At 39.9% G+C, this 15065-nt stretch overlaps 1 protein-coding gene across 3 annotated transcripts; it reads right to left on the bottom strand.

Moving 5' to 3' along the window:
• Positions 1-126: 126 nt before the first annotated feature.
• LOC134082503 (NACHT, LRR and PYD domains-containing protein 3-like) lies at positions 127-14954 on the bottom strand. 3 transcript variants are annotated; one of them, XM_062538257.1, is made up of 13 exons: positions 14881-14954; positions 14039-14111; positions 12122-12228; positions 11411-11524; positions 11033-11146; positions 9447-9526; positions 7501-9286; positions 6743-6913; positions 6277-6447; positions 5807-5975; positions 2560-2729; positions 2049-2095; positions 127-1663 (listed from the first exon to the last, which is right to left on the bottom strand). In XM_062538257.1, exons 3-13 carry the CDS (start codon positions 12202-12204, stop codon positions 1131-1133), a joined length of 3438 nt encoding a protein of 1145 aa, XP_062394241.1. In that variant the 5' UTR covers positions 12205-12228; positions 14039-14111; positions 14881-14954; the 3' UTR covers positions 127-1130. The 3 variants fall into 3 exon arrangements, with proteins under 3 accessions (XP_062394241.1, XP_062394250.1, XP_062394259.1); XM_062538266.1 differs by having other exon boundaries at positions 14875-14938; XM_062538275.1 differs by lacking the exon at positions 5807-5975 and having other exon boundaries at positions 2560-2727.
• Positions 14955-15065: the final 111 nt, after the last annotated feature.

Raw genomic sequence — 15065 nt, 5'->3', positions numbered from 1 at the left:
AATATATTAATAGGCTACTCTTAATAAATGAATTAATATAAAAGTAGGCTAAATGTGTAGTGATAAATGTGCACAATATTATAAATCAATTCAGGAAATGATGACATATCCACATTAATGTTTATGAAATATGTCATATTTATTTAGATGTTTATATCAGATACATATACAGTGTATAATCCTCAAATTCGATGTAGACAATGTAGACACATATAGGAAAAAAACCAAACAATATTAACATTTACATAGTATCATCAAAGTGTGTGTGTGTGTGTGTGTGTGTGTGAGTGTGTGTTCGGGGGGGTAGGGTATTGAATGCATGTGTTAATACTTCAATCACATATCAGCTTCTCAGCATCACACATGTGTTTGAACAGGAGTGTGTAACCCTGGTGTTCCTGCAGGAAGTCATGTGATCTGGGACAGCGACACTGAAACCCTGGACAGAGGGCCTCAGTGAATATGGAGTGGACTGTGTGCAGGTGGGTGAGTGGAGGAGACACTGTAGAAGGACAGAGTGCCAACTCAGGTCCACTCGGGGGTCAATAAAGAGTGTCTCTTGTGTTTCTATTATTGTACTGTGAGGAGAATCAAAGTAATGGCCAGGTGAGCAGTCCTGACTGCAGGACTTGTCATAACTCCTCTCAATGCTTTATGAGGACAGGGATGAGAGAGGGAGATGAGAGGTGGGGTAAAGAGAGAGGAGAAAGGGCAGAGAGAGAGAGAGAGAGAGAGAGAGAGCAGAGAGGGAACAGGAGGGAGAGAGAGCAGAGAAAAAGCAAGGGGGATGAGAGAGACTCCTCAACTACAAGGCTCACAAGGGTGAGGGCTAAGGTTAGGGATCATGATAACAGAAAACAGATGGAGAGATGACTGCCTTGGAGTTCACACAGAAAGAGGGAAAGAGGGAGGGTGTTGAGGCAAAAGAGAAAAGAAGGAGAGGAAGAGAGGGGTCAGACGAAGAGAGAGAGAGAGAGAGAAGTGGAGAACGAGTGAAAAGGGGCAGGATGAAAGCAGGCAAGCACACACACACACACACACACACACACACACACACCCCAGCCGTAGACCAGACCAGAAACAGATCCACCGCTGTGTGAACAGGTGAACACACCTGTTGGAGGTGGAGCTCAGCACAGGGACACTGAGGTATCAGATTCCCAAACCCTAAACCCTGGATAAAGGGGCTCAGTGAATTTGCAGTCAGGGAACGTGTGCAGGTGCGTTAGTGTATTAGCGGAGACGCTGTAGAAGGACAGAGTGCCGGCCAGCCAGTCCAGGTACACTCCTACTCTTCTGGAGCCGGAGGAGGGGGCAGGTATGACAGTGTGTTCATTATTATGCCAGACAGAGTAAGTGCCAGAAGAGCAGTTCAAATTCCAGGACTTGGCATTACGTCCCAAAATTATAGCAGCATCCCCCCCTTTCCTTTCAACGCTTTTATAGGCCACAGCTATATCAGCTCTACGCCCACTCCACTCAGCCTCCCAGTAGCAGCGTCCAGACAGACCCTCTCTACACAACACATGCCACCACCAATCAAATCTCTCTGGGTGGTCAGGATACGGCTGCACCTCATTCACACATGTCACCTTTCTGTTCCCGTCAGTGAGTGAGAGTTCTCTGTGTATTGTGTTTGGGTCCAGTGTGAGCTTACAGACATCTACAGACAAGAGGAGAGGAGAGAGGAATATCAGAATATGGACACACACAGAGACACGTAAGGGATAACGGCCGACGAGGTGACCGGTTCGATGGAAATAATGGCTAGATGGAGGTCTAGAACTTCAGCGACGTGCGAAGCACTACAGTATGCTGTAACATACATACACACACACACACACACACACTTGAGCACCCACACAGAAATCATACACATTTTAAAACACACAAACACACACAGGTCAGGAAACCTTATTATAACACATACACAAACACACATTGCTATCAGACACCAATACAATTCAAGCATACCACACTAAAAGATGTGAATGTGAATCATCACAAATCACATGATCACAAATACTAAATAAACAATAAAAACTTACATCTCCGCAAACGTGGTCGTGCTCTGATTTCAGAAACATGGTCAGTTCTGTAAGAAAAACAAAATATCACAGGCATGTACAGTACCATTTGACAAATGTCAACCAATGCTCTTTTTTTTTGTGCCACCTGTGAAATGCCAGGTGATTTCCATTCCCACAGTCTGCAGCCATATATATTTCCCCTGATTTAAAGAATGAACTAAGGCAGCTGTCCAGCTGTCTTCATCACCTACAACAGCATCCATTTGTCCCACAAGGGGCCATCTCTACAGTAGGTCTCAGAAGGACACAACCATTGAAACCTGCTTCCTGGTTCAACCAATCATTTACAACCATTGTTGATATAGTTACCATTCAAAAGAGAGTGATATCGAATGCTGATTAAACGTTATACTAGGTGTCCTCACCATTGCACACTTAGGTGTAAACAGCTATTCAAATATATCTTTACAAATAGGACACTATGTACTGTAAGTGTGAAGAAATAACTATGGATAAAATGTGAACATACTTAAATATCTCCAGTTTACAGATAGGATCCTCCAGTTGAGCAGATATCAGCTTCTGTTCTGATTCTCCAAAATGATTGTAGCTCAGATCCAGCTTTTTTAACGGCTTTGAAGTCAGGACTGAAGCAAGACACATACAACTCTTCTCTGAGATGAGACAATCAGAGAGCCTGAGAGAGAGAGAGAGAGAGAGAGAGAGAGAGAGAGAGAGAGGGAGAGAGAGAGAGAGAGAGAGAGAATCCTTGTACTTTTATGCATAGAACTGGTGACATTGTGTCAATCTGAATATTAGTTATTAGTTCATTATACAACATACAGTATAGGTCTGGTTAAAGTATTTATTAATTTCTGACTGGACAGTTCTTTCTACTAGAAATCAGTCTGCTTTTGGCACTGAATTATTCAATGTGAATTAATAAAGGAATTTCCACGACCTACTATATAATACATAAAATGTGATTTTGGTTCAAACAAGTAGCCTAATGATGCTTCGCAAAACAGCAATTTTCGGCCCCGGCAGTGGCGCAACTGGCTGGGGCACCTGCACCGTACGCCGGCGACCCGGGTTCAATTCCCGCCCCGTGGTCCTTTCCGGATCCCACCCCGACTCTCTCTCCCACTCACTTCCTGTCATTCTCTCTACTGTCCTGTCCATTAAAGGCATAAAAAGCCCAAAAAAATAATCTTTAAAAAAAAAAACAGCAATTTTTGAAACATCCATTATAAAGAACAGGACCTTCAATATAAGGCCACAAGATCAAATGCAACATAAAACAATGATCGTTTTAATTTTAGAATACTTATTAATGCCTTATAAATTGGTAAGGCAGCGAAGGGCAGCGAAGAGTAGTGAAAGGCGTGGAATTCTGGGAGTTGTTGCCTTTCATTCACTTGAGTCTAAAAAAACATTTTCGGCTTTTTCTCCCATCTCAGATGAAAATGAGGGAATTATGTCAGACCATTCACAAATATGACTGGGTTTCTAACAATATAAAGCTTAATGCAAATAGGTGAAATGTTCCTTGTGTTTCTCTATGGCAAGGCATGTTCATAAGCGGTTGTGAGATCCTAGCAAATACAAATCAAGACGTTGCATCCCAATTTGTTTGACAAAGAAACACTTCTTTGCTTTTACTTTATTCATTGCAATGCAGTGAAAAGTTGTTGTAAAGAATCATCATGAGTGCACACACAGACTAACTCAGGTCAATTCAGGTCAGATCGATCACAGATCGAGCACATATCTCTGACATGGGTAGCCTAGACTGCTGAAACACACACACACACACACACACAAACACACACACACACACACACACGCACACACACACACATATATATATACAGTGGGTATAGTAAGTATTCACACCCATGCTAAAGTTGACTAAAAAGAGGAATATAAAATCATCTTTTGAGAATTGATTGTAATGCCTTAATTCAAAAAATGAGTAAAAATCAAACCGCTAAGGACACTAATTTTCTTTGTGATTGAAGAATGTATCGTAAATAGATAAATGTTCTTCCTTAAATACAGGTTGCATAAGTAATTGACCCCTATGTTAAATTCCCATAGGAGCAGGAGGATTTTTAATATGTTTTTATTTTTAAAGGCTAGCTATTTCATGGATCCAGGATATTATGCATCCTGATAAAGTTCCCTTGGCCTTTGAAATTAAAATAGCCCCACATCATCACATATCCTTCACCATAGTTAGAGATTGGCATGGTGCTTTTTTCCAGTTAGCCTATTAGCCTGTTTGATTTGCATTGAGCTCAATGAGCATCAAACAGGCTAATAGGCTAACTGGAAAAAGCACCATGCCAATCTCTAGATATGGTGAAGGGTATGTGATGATGTGGGGCTATTTTAATTCCAAAGGCCAAGGGAACTTTATCAGGATGCATAATATCCTGGATCCATGAAATAGCTGGCCTTTAAAAATAAAAACATATAAAAAATCCTCCTGCTCCTATGGGAATTTAACATAGGGGTCAATTACTTATGCAACCTGTATTTAAGGAAGAACATTTATCTATTTACTATACATTCTTCAATCACAAAGAAAATTAGTGTCCTTAGCGGTTTGATTTTTACTCATTTTTTGAATTAAGGCATTACAATCAATTCTCAAAAGATGATTTTATATTCCTCTTTTTAGTCAACTTTAGCATGGGTGTGAATACTTACTATACCCACTGTATATATATATATATATACATACATACATACATATAGTATATATATATATATATATATATATATATATATATATATGTAGCAAGTGTGCGTGGCACAATGACAAGGATAAATGCTTTGAACTCAAGGTAGAATAAATGCCCTTAAAGTAGTCTAGGGCTCGTAGGGTTAAGCATACACTTTAAGCTAAGCATAGTTAAGCATACAACACTATCAAATAGCCTAAAAAATGTCAGTAGCTTAAATGCATGGCTTTACACCAACCTTAAAGGGATATTCCGCCATTTTTGGAAATACGCTCATTTTCCACCTCCCCTCGAGCAAAACAATCGATATTTACCTTGTTCCCGTTCATCCAGCCATTCTGTGAGTCTGGCGATACAACTTTTAGCTTCAGCCTAGCATAGATCACTGAATCGGATTAGACCATTAGCTTCTCGCCTGCTAGCTTCATGTTTAAAAGTGACTAAGATTTCTGATAATATTCCCATTTAAAACGTGTCTCCTCTCAAGTTAGAAAGTGCAATAAGACCAACTGAAAATGAAACCTGCCGTTTTTCTAGGCTGATTTGACATGGAACTACACTCTCATCTGGCGTAATAATCAAGGCAACTTGCAAACGTACCATAGGCGCAGTGATATCGTACGCAGCATCTGAAAATAGTCCCCATAGACATCAAGCAGTAGTAGTGCCAGTAGCTGCAAGTTGCCTTGATTATTACGCCAGATGAGAATGTAGTTCCATGTCAAATCAGCCTAGAAAAACGGCAGGGTTCATTTTCAGTTGGTCTTATTGCACTTTCTAACTTGAGAGGACACACGTTTTAAATGGGAAAATTACCAGAAATATTAGTCACTTTTAAACATGAAGCTAGCAGGCGAGAAGCTAATGGTCTAATCCGATTCAATGATCTATGCTAGGCTGAAGCTAAAAGTTGTATCGCCAGACTCACAGAATGGCTGGATGAACGGGAACAAGGTAAATATCTATTGTTTTGCTCGAGGGAAGGTGGAAAATGAGCGTATTTCCACAAATGGCGGAATATCCCTTTAAGGTCTCTAGTTTGCAGTGGGGACTAGACAGTCCCTTAGAGAGAAGTTGAACTCCAGAATCTTTCAAGTCATTGTAACTCAGGTCCAGCTCTATCAGGGAGTTTGGTGACTGTAGAATAGTAGCCACAATTCCACAGGACTTCTCTAAGAGTTTGCATTCAGCAAGTCTGCATAACAATATGAGAAAATATAAAATTCATGGAAAAGATACTGTCTAAACAGCATAATTAAGAGACATTATTCCTCTGTAATGATACATACTGTACAAGAGCACAAAAATCATTCACATGTACAGTATAACTACACACACACACACACACACACACACACACACACACACACACACACACACACACACACACACACACGCTTGCATGCGAAGGCACACACACACACACACACACACACACACACACACACACACACACACACACACACACACACAGGAAATGCATGGCCTACACCAACCTTAATGTCTGCAGTGTACAGTGGGGACTAGACAGTCCCTTAGAGAGAAGCTGAACTCCAGAATCCCCCAGGTCATTGTGACTCAGGTCCAGCTCTATCATGGAGTTTGGAGATTGTAGAACAGTAGTCACAAGTGCACAGGACTTCTCTGAGAGTTTACAGTCAGCAAATCTGCAGCGTTTGACATAATTATGACAATATTCAACGAATTAGGCAAGGTTACCATAAATACTGAAATATAAATCAATTTCTGTAAGTGTGCATTCAGGAAGTCTGCCATAGTCTGCCTTAAAAATCTAAATCAAATCAATGCATGATATTGTGGCAGATCTGGGTAGCCTAGACTGTGCTGAAAAAAACAATATGTAGCATGTGTGAATGGCACTTACAATGACCAGGATAAATGCTTCTAACTAGAGGTAGTGAAAATGCCCTTAAAACAGCTTAGGGCTCATATTAAACCAACCTTAATGCCTGCAGTTTACAGTGGGGACTAGACAGTGCCTTAGAGAGAAGCTGGACTCCAGAATCTTTCAAGTCATTGTAACTCAGGTCCAGCTCTGTCAGGAAGTTTGGCGAATGTAGAACAGCAGCCACACTTTCAAAGGACTTGTCTGTCAGTGCGCATTCAGCAAGTCTGCATAACAACACGAGAAAAGAGAATATATTGCAGAAATGGATAAGTGGAAGGGATAATCAATAAATCAACATAATCAAGAGACATCATTGTCCTATAATGACAGTACACAGATCATTCAAATAGACTATATGCCCACACACACATACACACACACACGATGTGCTCTCAGGGTCTGCTTACAGTTGGAAAGTGCAATAATAGACAAACTAAATGGACAAGTTTTGAATTTGATTTTAGGTTCTAACAAGACAAATCCCTGTGCACTGGCCTTTTTGCTAAAACTCAGCAATATCAGATTTGTGAAAAAAGTAAAGATCATCACTGCACACTGCTGCAATATTACAAATTGTTTACTTAAGAGTAAAAGACACGTCTCCCCGCCAACTTCTTCAGCTTTGCTCCCTGTCGCTTGCTCTAAATAAACAACTCATAATATTACACCAGTGTGCCATGATCCTATTTTTTTTTAAGTGAGGCAAATTAAATGTTTTGCAATATTGGGCTATAACAGCAGTGGACAACAGTGACTTATTGACAGTGACAGTGGCTATATTTAGTCACCATAGTTAGCACAGTCCTCTCACCGTGCCTTTCTGCAGCACCTCACAGCTGGGATCAGTCTCCTGCGTCCCTCATCGGACGTGTTGTATTTCTTCAGGTCAAACTCATCCAGCACCTCCTCAGACATCAAGAGCATGTTGGCCAGTGCTGAACAGTGGGCAGAAGATAACTGTTCACTCAAATCCTTTGGTGAGTTCAGATATTTGTTAATTTCTTGTTGCATGGAATGGTCATTCATTTCAAACAGGCAGTGGAAAAGATTGAGGCATCTTTCAGGAGAGAGATCTTCTCTTTTGAGCTCCTTAATGTAGTTGCATATTTTCTTGATACTCTCTGAGCTGTTGAGTGGATGTGTGAGTAGACCTTGCAGAAGTCTCTGATTGGTCTCTAACGAGATACCCATAAGGAAACGAAGGAAGAGATCCAGGTGTCCATTTTTGCTCTGCAAAGCTTTGTTCACAGCTTTCTCAAGAAAATCTTCTAACTGGGTTTTCTCTGCTAAAAATGCAAGAATACTCATTTTGTCACTCACAGTCTCAGCCACAGACATAAAGACATGAAGCGCTGCCAGAAACTCCTGGACACTCAGATGCACAAAGCAGTAGACTTTCCTCTGGTGAAACACAGATTCTTCCTTGAAGATCTCAGTACACATGCCAGAGAACACTGAGGCTTCATTGACATCAATGCCACATCCTCGCAGGTCCTCCTCATAAAACATCAGATTCCCGTTTTCTAAATTCTTGAATGCCAGTTCTGCTAACTTGAGTAAAATTTCTCTCTGAGATTCCAGAGGGTTTTCATGATTTGCTTCAGTTCCACTCTGATATTTCTGATTCTTCCTGGTGGTCTGGATGAGCAAGAACTGTATGAACATCTCAGTCAGAGTTGTGGGTATTGCCTGGGTGTTGCCCTGTTCCAGCATCTGTTGTAGTACAGTGGCTGCAATCCAACAGAAGACTGGAATGTGGCACATGATGTAGAGACTCCTGCATATCTTTATGTGTGAGATGATTCTGTTGGCCTGACTCTCATCACTGATCTTCTTCCTGAAGTACTCTTCCTTCTGTGGGTCATTGAATCCACGTATTTCTGTTACCCGGCCAATGTACTGAACAGGAATTTGACTGGCTGCTGCAGGTCGTGAGGTTATCCAGATGAGTGCAGAGGGAAACAGAGTTCCCTGAATGAGGCTCGTCATCAGAACATCCACTGATGATGTTTGTTTTACATCAGACAATTTACTGTTCTGTTCCAAATCCAGAGTCAACCGACTCTCATCCAAACCATCAAAGATGAACACAACCTGACAGTCTTTGTATTCTTCACTGTCATTCAACTCCTTCAGCTCAGGGTGGAAATCAAGCAGGAGGCTGTGAAGGCTATACTGATCACCCCTGACTAAATTCAGCTTACGGAAAGACAGGGGAAATATAAAATCTACATCCTGATTGGCTACACCATCTGTCCAGTCAAGAATGAACTTCTGCACTGAGACTGTTTTTCCAATGCCAGCAACACCTTTGGTCATCACAGTTCTAATGCACTTTTGTCCAGGTAAGGGTTTGAAGATGTCATTGCAGTTGATTGGTGTGTCTTCTGTGGTTTGAGATCTGGATGCTGACTCTGCTTGCAAAACCTCATGTTCCCTATTCACTCCTTCATTTTCTCCCTCTGTGATGTAGAGCTCTGTGTAGATCGTATTGAGGAGTATCTCAGCTCCTGGTTTGACAATACCTTCAGATATGTTCTCAACCCTCCTCTTCAGACTGGCTTTGTGTTGCCCTATAACTCTTCTCAGGCCCTCATCTGTTTAAAAATACAATAAAAATAATCATATTGGCCTAGCTATATCCATAAGTACTAATACATGAAAATATTTCACAATGTTTGCAATTGTTCAGTTTGTTAATTTTCAGAAAACCAGATAAATTCAATGTATTTTGAGAAAGCCAAAAGCTACACTCACCAAGTTCCTTCTTTCTACTGATGACTGGCTCCCTCTGTACCTGCTCACACACTCCATGCCTGGTTTGATCAACTATTGATCTGCAAGGACATCAGACAAAGAACACGTGGACTAATGCACATATTGCTCCTCAGACAATCTGATTAAAATGTCACATGTGTATCATTATTTTATTCTGAAATCAGATGCAAGTCTCGATTAACAGAGGTAAAGGATGCTTTCCACATATAAGACAGAGCAGCAGAAAATAACTGCACTACTTCAAGTGTCACAACTGCAGTTTGGGATGAATTATTTTAAGTTTGTATGCAGGAATTGCAATATCTTTGACACAAAAAAAGCTATATTGTAGTACATAGTGCTGTACTTGTAGGAGCCGGGCTAGCATACATTGGGGGTTCAATACACCATACACACTTTCACTGTTTGGCCTTTAATTTAATTGACAATGTGCAAGTCGCTTTGGATAAAAGTGTCTGCTAAATGATTGAATGCAAATGTAACCTTTACAACTCTAATGCAAATACACTGCATTTCTGTGGTTTCTTTCACAGAATTGTTTATGTTTATGGGATGCCACCACAGATTTTGAGGTAAGGGCCCGTGGTAATTAAATGGATTGCTGTGAGATGTAGTGTTGATTGTTTTACTATTTGTCTAGTTTATTCGCTCTTGGTATGCATTGTGTATGCCAAGTTTGTCAAAGAAAGGTGTATGATAATTCAATGCAACATTCAATGTTTTGAGACCATTGCCAATGGTGATATTACTCTATAAATAAATTGAAATTGAATTGAATTGTTGACTTGTCCTCTATGACCATAAGCTAGAGTCATGGACGAGGGGTCCACCCTCGTGACCCTACAGAGACCATTTTGAACGTAGCCAGTTTTCAGATTCTTCCACAGTGCTATTAGCGCTAGCAACAGGGCATCTCCCGACCCATACTGCATATAAACTGCGTCTTTTAACCCATATACAAGGCTAACAAGAGCCCCACACTTCATCGACAGTGTAATTACTGTAGGTTCTTAACATTTAAAACAAGGCATTGATAATGCTGTATGTGTGTTAAAAGTTTATTCAGAGATTTTATACATGACACTACCTGGAATAACTTTTCTGCTTGTTTTCTGGGAGAATTTAAGACGCAATAAGTCTATAGATGACATGCCCCCCTCCGTCCTCCTATTGAATGCTCACAGTTCTCCTTCCGTCAACAACACGAGATCCACACTTGTTGATAGACTTTCAGATTTTAATAGCTGTTTCATAACAAACTAGACTGATGACTACTCACTCTACTCTTAATGCTGGAGCTGGTTCATGGCTTCATTGATTAACACGTTTCATTACAGAAGGAATCTCTCTATCTATCTCATGCATGTGTGTGTGTGTGTGTGTGTGTGTGTGTGTGTGTGTATGTGTCTGTACTGTAAATAGTGGTTGTTGATGGAATCTACAGATATTTATTGTTGATTTCACAATGTGTCATATTAATTATGATTAATATATTAATATATGATTTTACAGTAGAATGCTGTAAAGTTAACCAAGAAAAAAACTACAGACTGATAACTACTCACTTTAGACCTGAGGGAACTGGTTCACTGCCGAAGTCGGGAGTACCACCCATGGACTTATCACTCTTCATGGACACAGAGCTGGGCACTGGAGATGGAGGTCTGTGTGTCTGTGGTCTGGTTACATAAGGAGACACAAGAAACTGGTTAGCATCAACTCTGTGGAGGAATTAATTTTTTTCACACGTTTTACTAGAGGGAATCTCTCTTATGGATGTGTAGTTTAGTTGTGTGTGTGTGTGTGTGTGTGTGTGTGTGTGTGTGTGTGTGTGTCTGAAGTGTACATAATGGCTGTGCAATTTACAGTTGTTTATTGTAGCCAATATAAATAGCCTATAAAATATCAATAGCCTATAACAAAACAGACTGATAACTACTCACGTTAGACCTGATGGAACTGGTTCACTGCTGAAGTCGGGAGTACCACCCATGGACTTATCACTCTTCATGGACACAGAGCTGGGCACTGGAGATGGAGGTCTGTGTGTCTGTGGTCTGGTTTACATAAGGAGACACAAGAAACTGGTTAGCATCAACTCATTCCTCTGTGGAGGAATTACATTCCTTCCGACAACCATGAATAGATTATGTGCTTGAAGGGCTTTTCCTGTACACTCATGTATTTCTGATGGAGCATTAACTGTGTTAAAAAGACATCTTCTGTTAATATTCTGCACCTTACATCTGAATATCTACCTTGCCCATGCATAGTGCAACGCCCAACCGAGTTTGTGTAGCATATAGTCTCTTTCTTCTCTCTCTAATTTGTACGGTTTACAGTTAAATGTTGTTTTAAGATTAGATAGGGCAAGGTCAAAAAGCCCTTGATCATTGGAATCAATTAGAAGTACATTTCAGAGGGTTTTAAAGTGTCAAGCGGCTGGAGGGTCAAATTTCAAGGAAATGGAAACTCACTCTAATATTGTTGTCAGCGTTGGGGAAAAAAACATATATTTTTTCATGCATCATACATTTTGATTTCTTCCAGACATATTTATATTTCCTATTAATGCACTAATATAAAGCACTTACACCAGAGAAGAATAGAGGGGGTGCGGGGTCAGGTATGATGCATACTGTGGGTTAACTTACCCTCCATCAGAGTGTGTTTGTTTGGTGCTTTGTTGCACACAGCCGTGTGCTGCATCCTCCTCTCTCTCCTGAGAGCCACTCATCCTAGCAGCAGTGGGAGAGTCTCTCTGGGAATGGGAATGAAGAAGCATATGCAGCTTGATGTCTTGTTTCACGTGTCACAGGTATTCTATACATTATAACAGTAGCTCAACATGAACCACCATCTTTGTTTTCAGTATTCTGACAAGAAGAAGAAACAACAAATATGACACAAGAACAAAGATAAGATGACGAAAGACAAGCACAATGACAGGAACACACATGTAAACTCAAACAGAAGCCACGGCAGCAGGAATGTGTGATTTTCTCCAGGAATTTAGAGGGCAGTCTGTTATGATGTAGCCCACCCAGAGGCCATTTAATGTGTACCCAATACAGTGAGTTTATGCTGATGTGTTGTTCCCTTCCAGTGATTTTTTACTGACACTATTGTTTGTCTCAGACTCTGTAGAGAACTGGCTGGACTTGTCTCAGGAGGTGTGATACTATCCAGAGCATGACACGACATTAACTCTTTCCTCCCTATTCATTTACATGCTGACATACATTTGAGTGAGTTTGTTAAAAAAAAAAAAAACATTACACTAAAATAAACAACATTTAAACTTAAATGGTCTGATAAAAGGGCCAAGTAAAAGGCTATCCTGTTGATGTCATCAAAACACATAGAATTGTTGATCTTGACATTTCCAATGGGGCAAACAACCAAATACAAAATCAAGTCAAAACTTAAACAGATACCATAACAGGATCAGTGGTTGGATATGGGCACTGAGATCTGGTGGACTCACCACATTATTAGGCTTTTAAATCAATACAGTCATAAACATGAATGTAAAAATACACATCAGATGTTTACTTTAGCTCAATTACCATATACATCATTTATGGTTAATTTGTGCCATTTACCCCTGTGAGATAACATTTCCGATCATATGATAATTTTTTGTTTCTTTGTGAGAAAATGAAGAAATTCCATTATAAAAAGGTGAAAAAATAGATATATTTTTAGCATTATTATTATTATTTATTTATTTATTTTTTGTCATTTTATTTTGTAAGGGACCACGTACAGTTTTTAACATAAATGTTTCCATTTAATGCACTGTACCAGAGATAGCCTTTACATCCTAATAAGCTCATTTACTGTACATCTGTAGTCCCCCGTATTGGTGCTTATTTCTTGACTGAAATGTAACAATTGTGTTACATAGTTTGGGAATAGCAGGTGCAGAAAGACAATATTCCAGCACACAGATACTACACTCAGACACGCACACATACAGACACACATACATACACAGAGACAGACAGACAGACAGACAGACAGACAGACAGACAGACAGACAGACAGACAGACAGACAGACAGACAGACACACACACACACACACACACACAGGTACATAGCCCCTGGCCTATACTTATAACACTCGGGTCCAATGTACCATGTGTAGTCATTGACAATAAGTTATTTTTTCATGTTTCTTCACAGAAAATGAGCCAAGGTCAATGAGTTTGAGTTGGAAGAAATAATATATTGCATGTTGTTTCTTTTAGCAAGATTGAAAATGGGTCCCACAGACCTGCACACATGAGTTAAACTGCTACTAATAGGGCCACAAATATGACTCCATACAAACACATTACATACAAAGTGTTATGTATACAACATAACAGGATCAATGGTTGGAAATGCATGGGTATGGAGATCGTCATTCTGCTCTTAATTAAGTTGCTTAATTTAATTAATAGGGCCACAAATAGGACCCCATACAAACATTACATATTATGGCATACTGTATACAGATACATTCAAACATCAAGATAAATAGTATAGTGCATACAACTCATATTTAGAGAACAAAGGAACTTACAGTTTTGAATTTTATTCAGTTGTCATGTCCTTGAATGTGAGACACTCCCTGTAGAGAACTGGCTGGACTTGTTCTATATCAGGAAGGTACATTGTGTTGATGCCATCAACAGCAAAACAAGTCATCTCAACATGAATGTTAACTATGTCCACACCCATTCAATAATTTCTCTTCTAGTTAGTTATAAAACATGTACTGTATGAAAATAACAGTGATTTGTCAGAATCCAGGTCTCACTCTTCCTCCCTCTTGGTCTTCCCTCTAAATTAATGTACTGTAAGTGTACATGTATGTAGGGTATTCATTTACTCTGTGTGTATCTTGTGTTTCTGTGTAGTGCATGGCATGTAAAGTGTTTTAGGAGACATGCATGTACAGTAGGCTAAGTGACCGAGGTCGTCAAACAACCAAGTTGGGATGAGGGCTAGGGAATGCAGGTGGAAAATAACTAACAAGAGATGCTGTCAGTTCATAAGTCTGAAAATATTTACTTGTTCAATCAGTTTTCATAAGTAATGGTCAAAAGTAGCAAAACATTTTATTCAATACTATATGCAGCAAGCCATAACTTGGAAAACATTAAACTCGGTGCCGAATACACATTCCAAAACATCTGCAGTTGTGCCTTAAAATGCCATAAAAGGATCAGTGGTTGGAAATGTATGGGCAATGAGATTGGAATCCTCTTAATGGATTCCAATCCAACTGATATTGATAGGGCCACAAACAGGACTCCAAACAAACATTCCCTATCTATATTACATACAGATACATCCAAACATCAAGATAAGTAGTATAGTACATACAACTCATATTTAGTAAACAAAGGAACTTACACTTACAGAGTTTTATTCTCTTGTCCTGTCCTTGACTCTCAGACGCACCCTGTAGAGAACTGGCTGGACTTGTTTTAGTATCAGGAAGTTAAATTGTGTTGATACCATCACCAGCAGAACAAGTCATGTTGTCATGAATGTTTAACTCCTCCCTTCCCATTCATTCAGTTCTCTTCTATAGTTATACGGCA

The sequence above is a fragment of the Sardina pilchardus genome, chromosome 1 (genome assembly GCF_963854185.1).
Source record: "Sardina pilchardus chromosome 1, fSarPil1.1, whole genome shotgun sequence".
In the NCBI taxonomy this organism is placed as follows: domain Eukaryota; kingdom Metazoa; phylum Chordata; class Actinopteri; order Clupeiformes; family Clupeidae; genus Sardina; species Sardina pilchardus.
The sequence above is the reverse complement of the archived record's forward strand: the minus strand, read 5'-3'. Positions and strand labels throughout refer to the sequence as shown.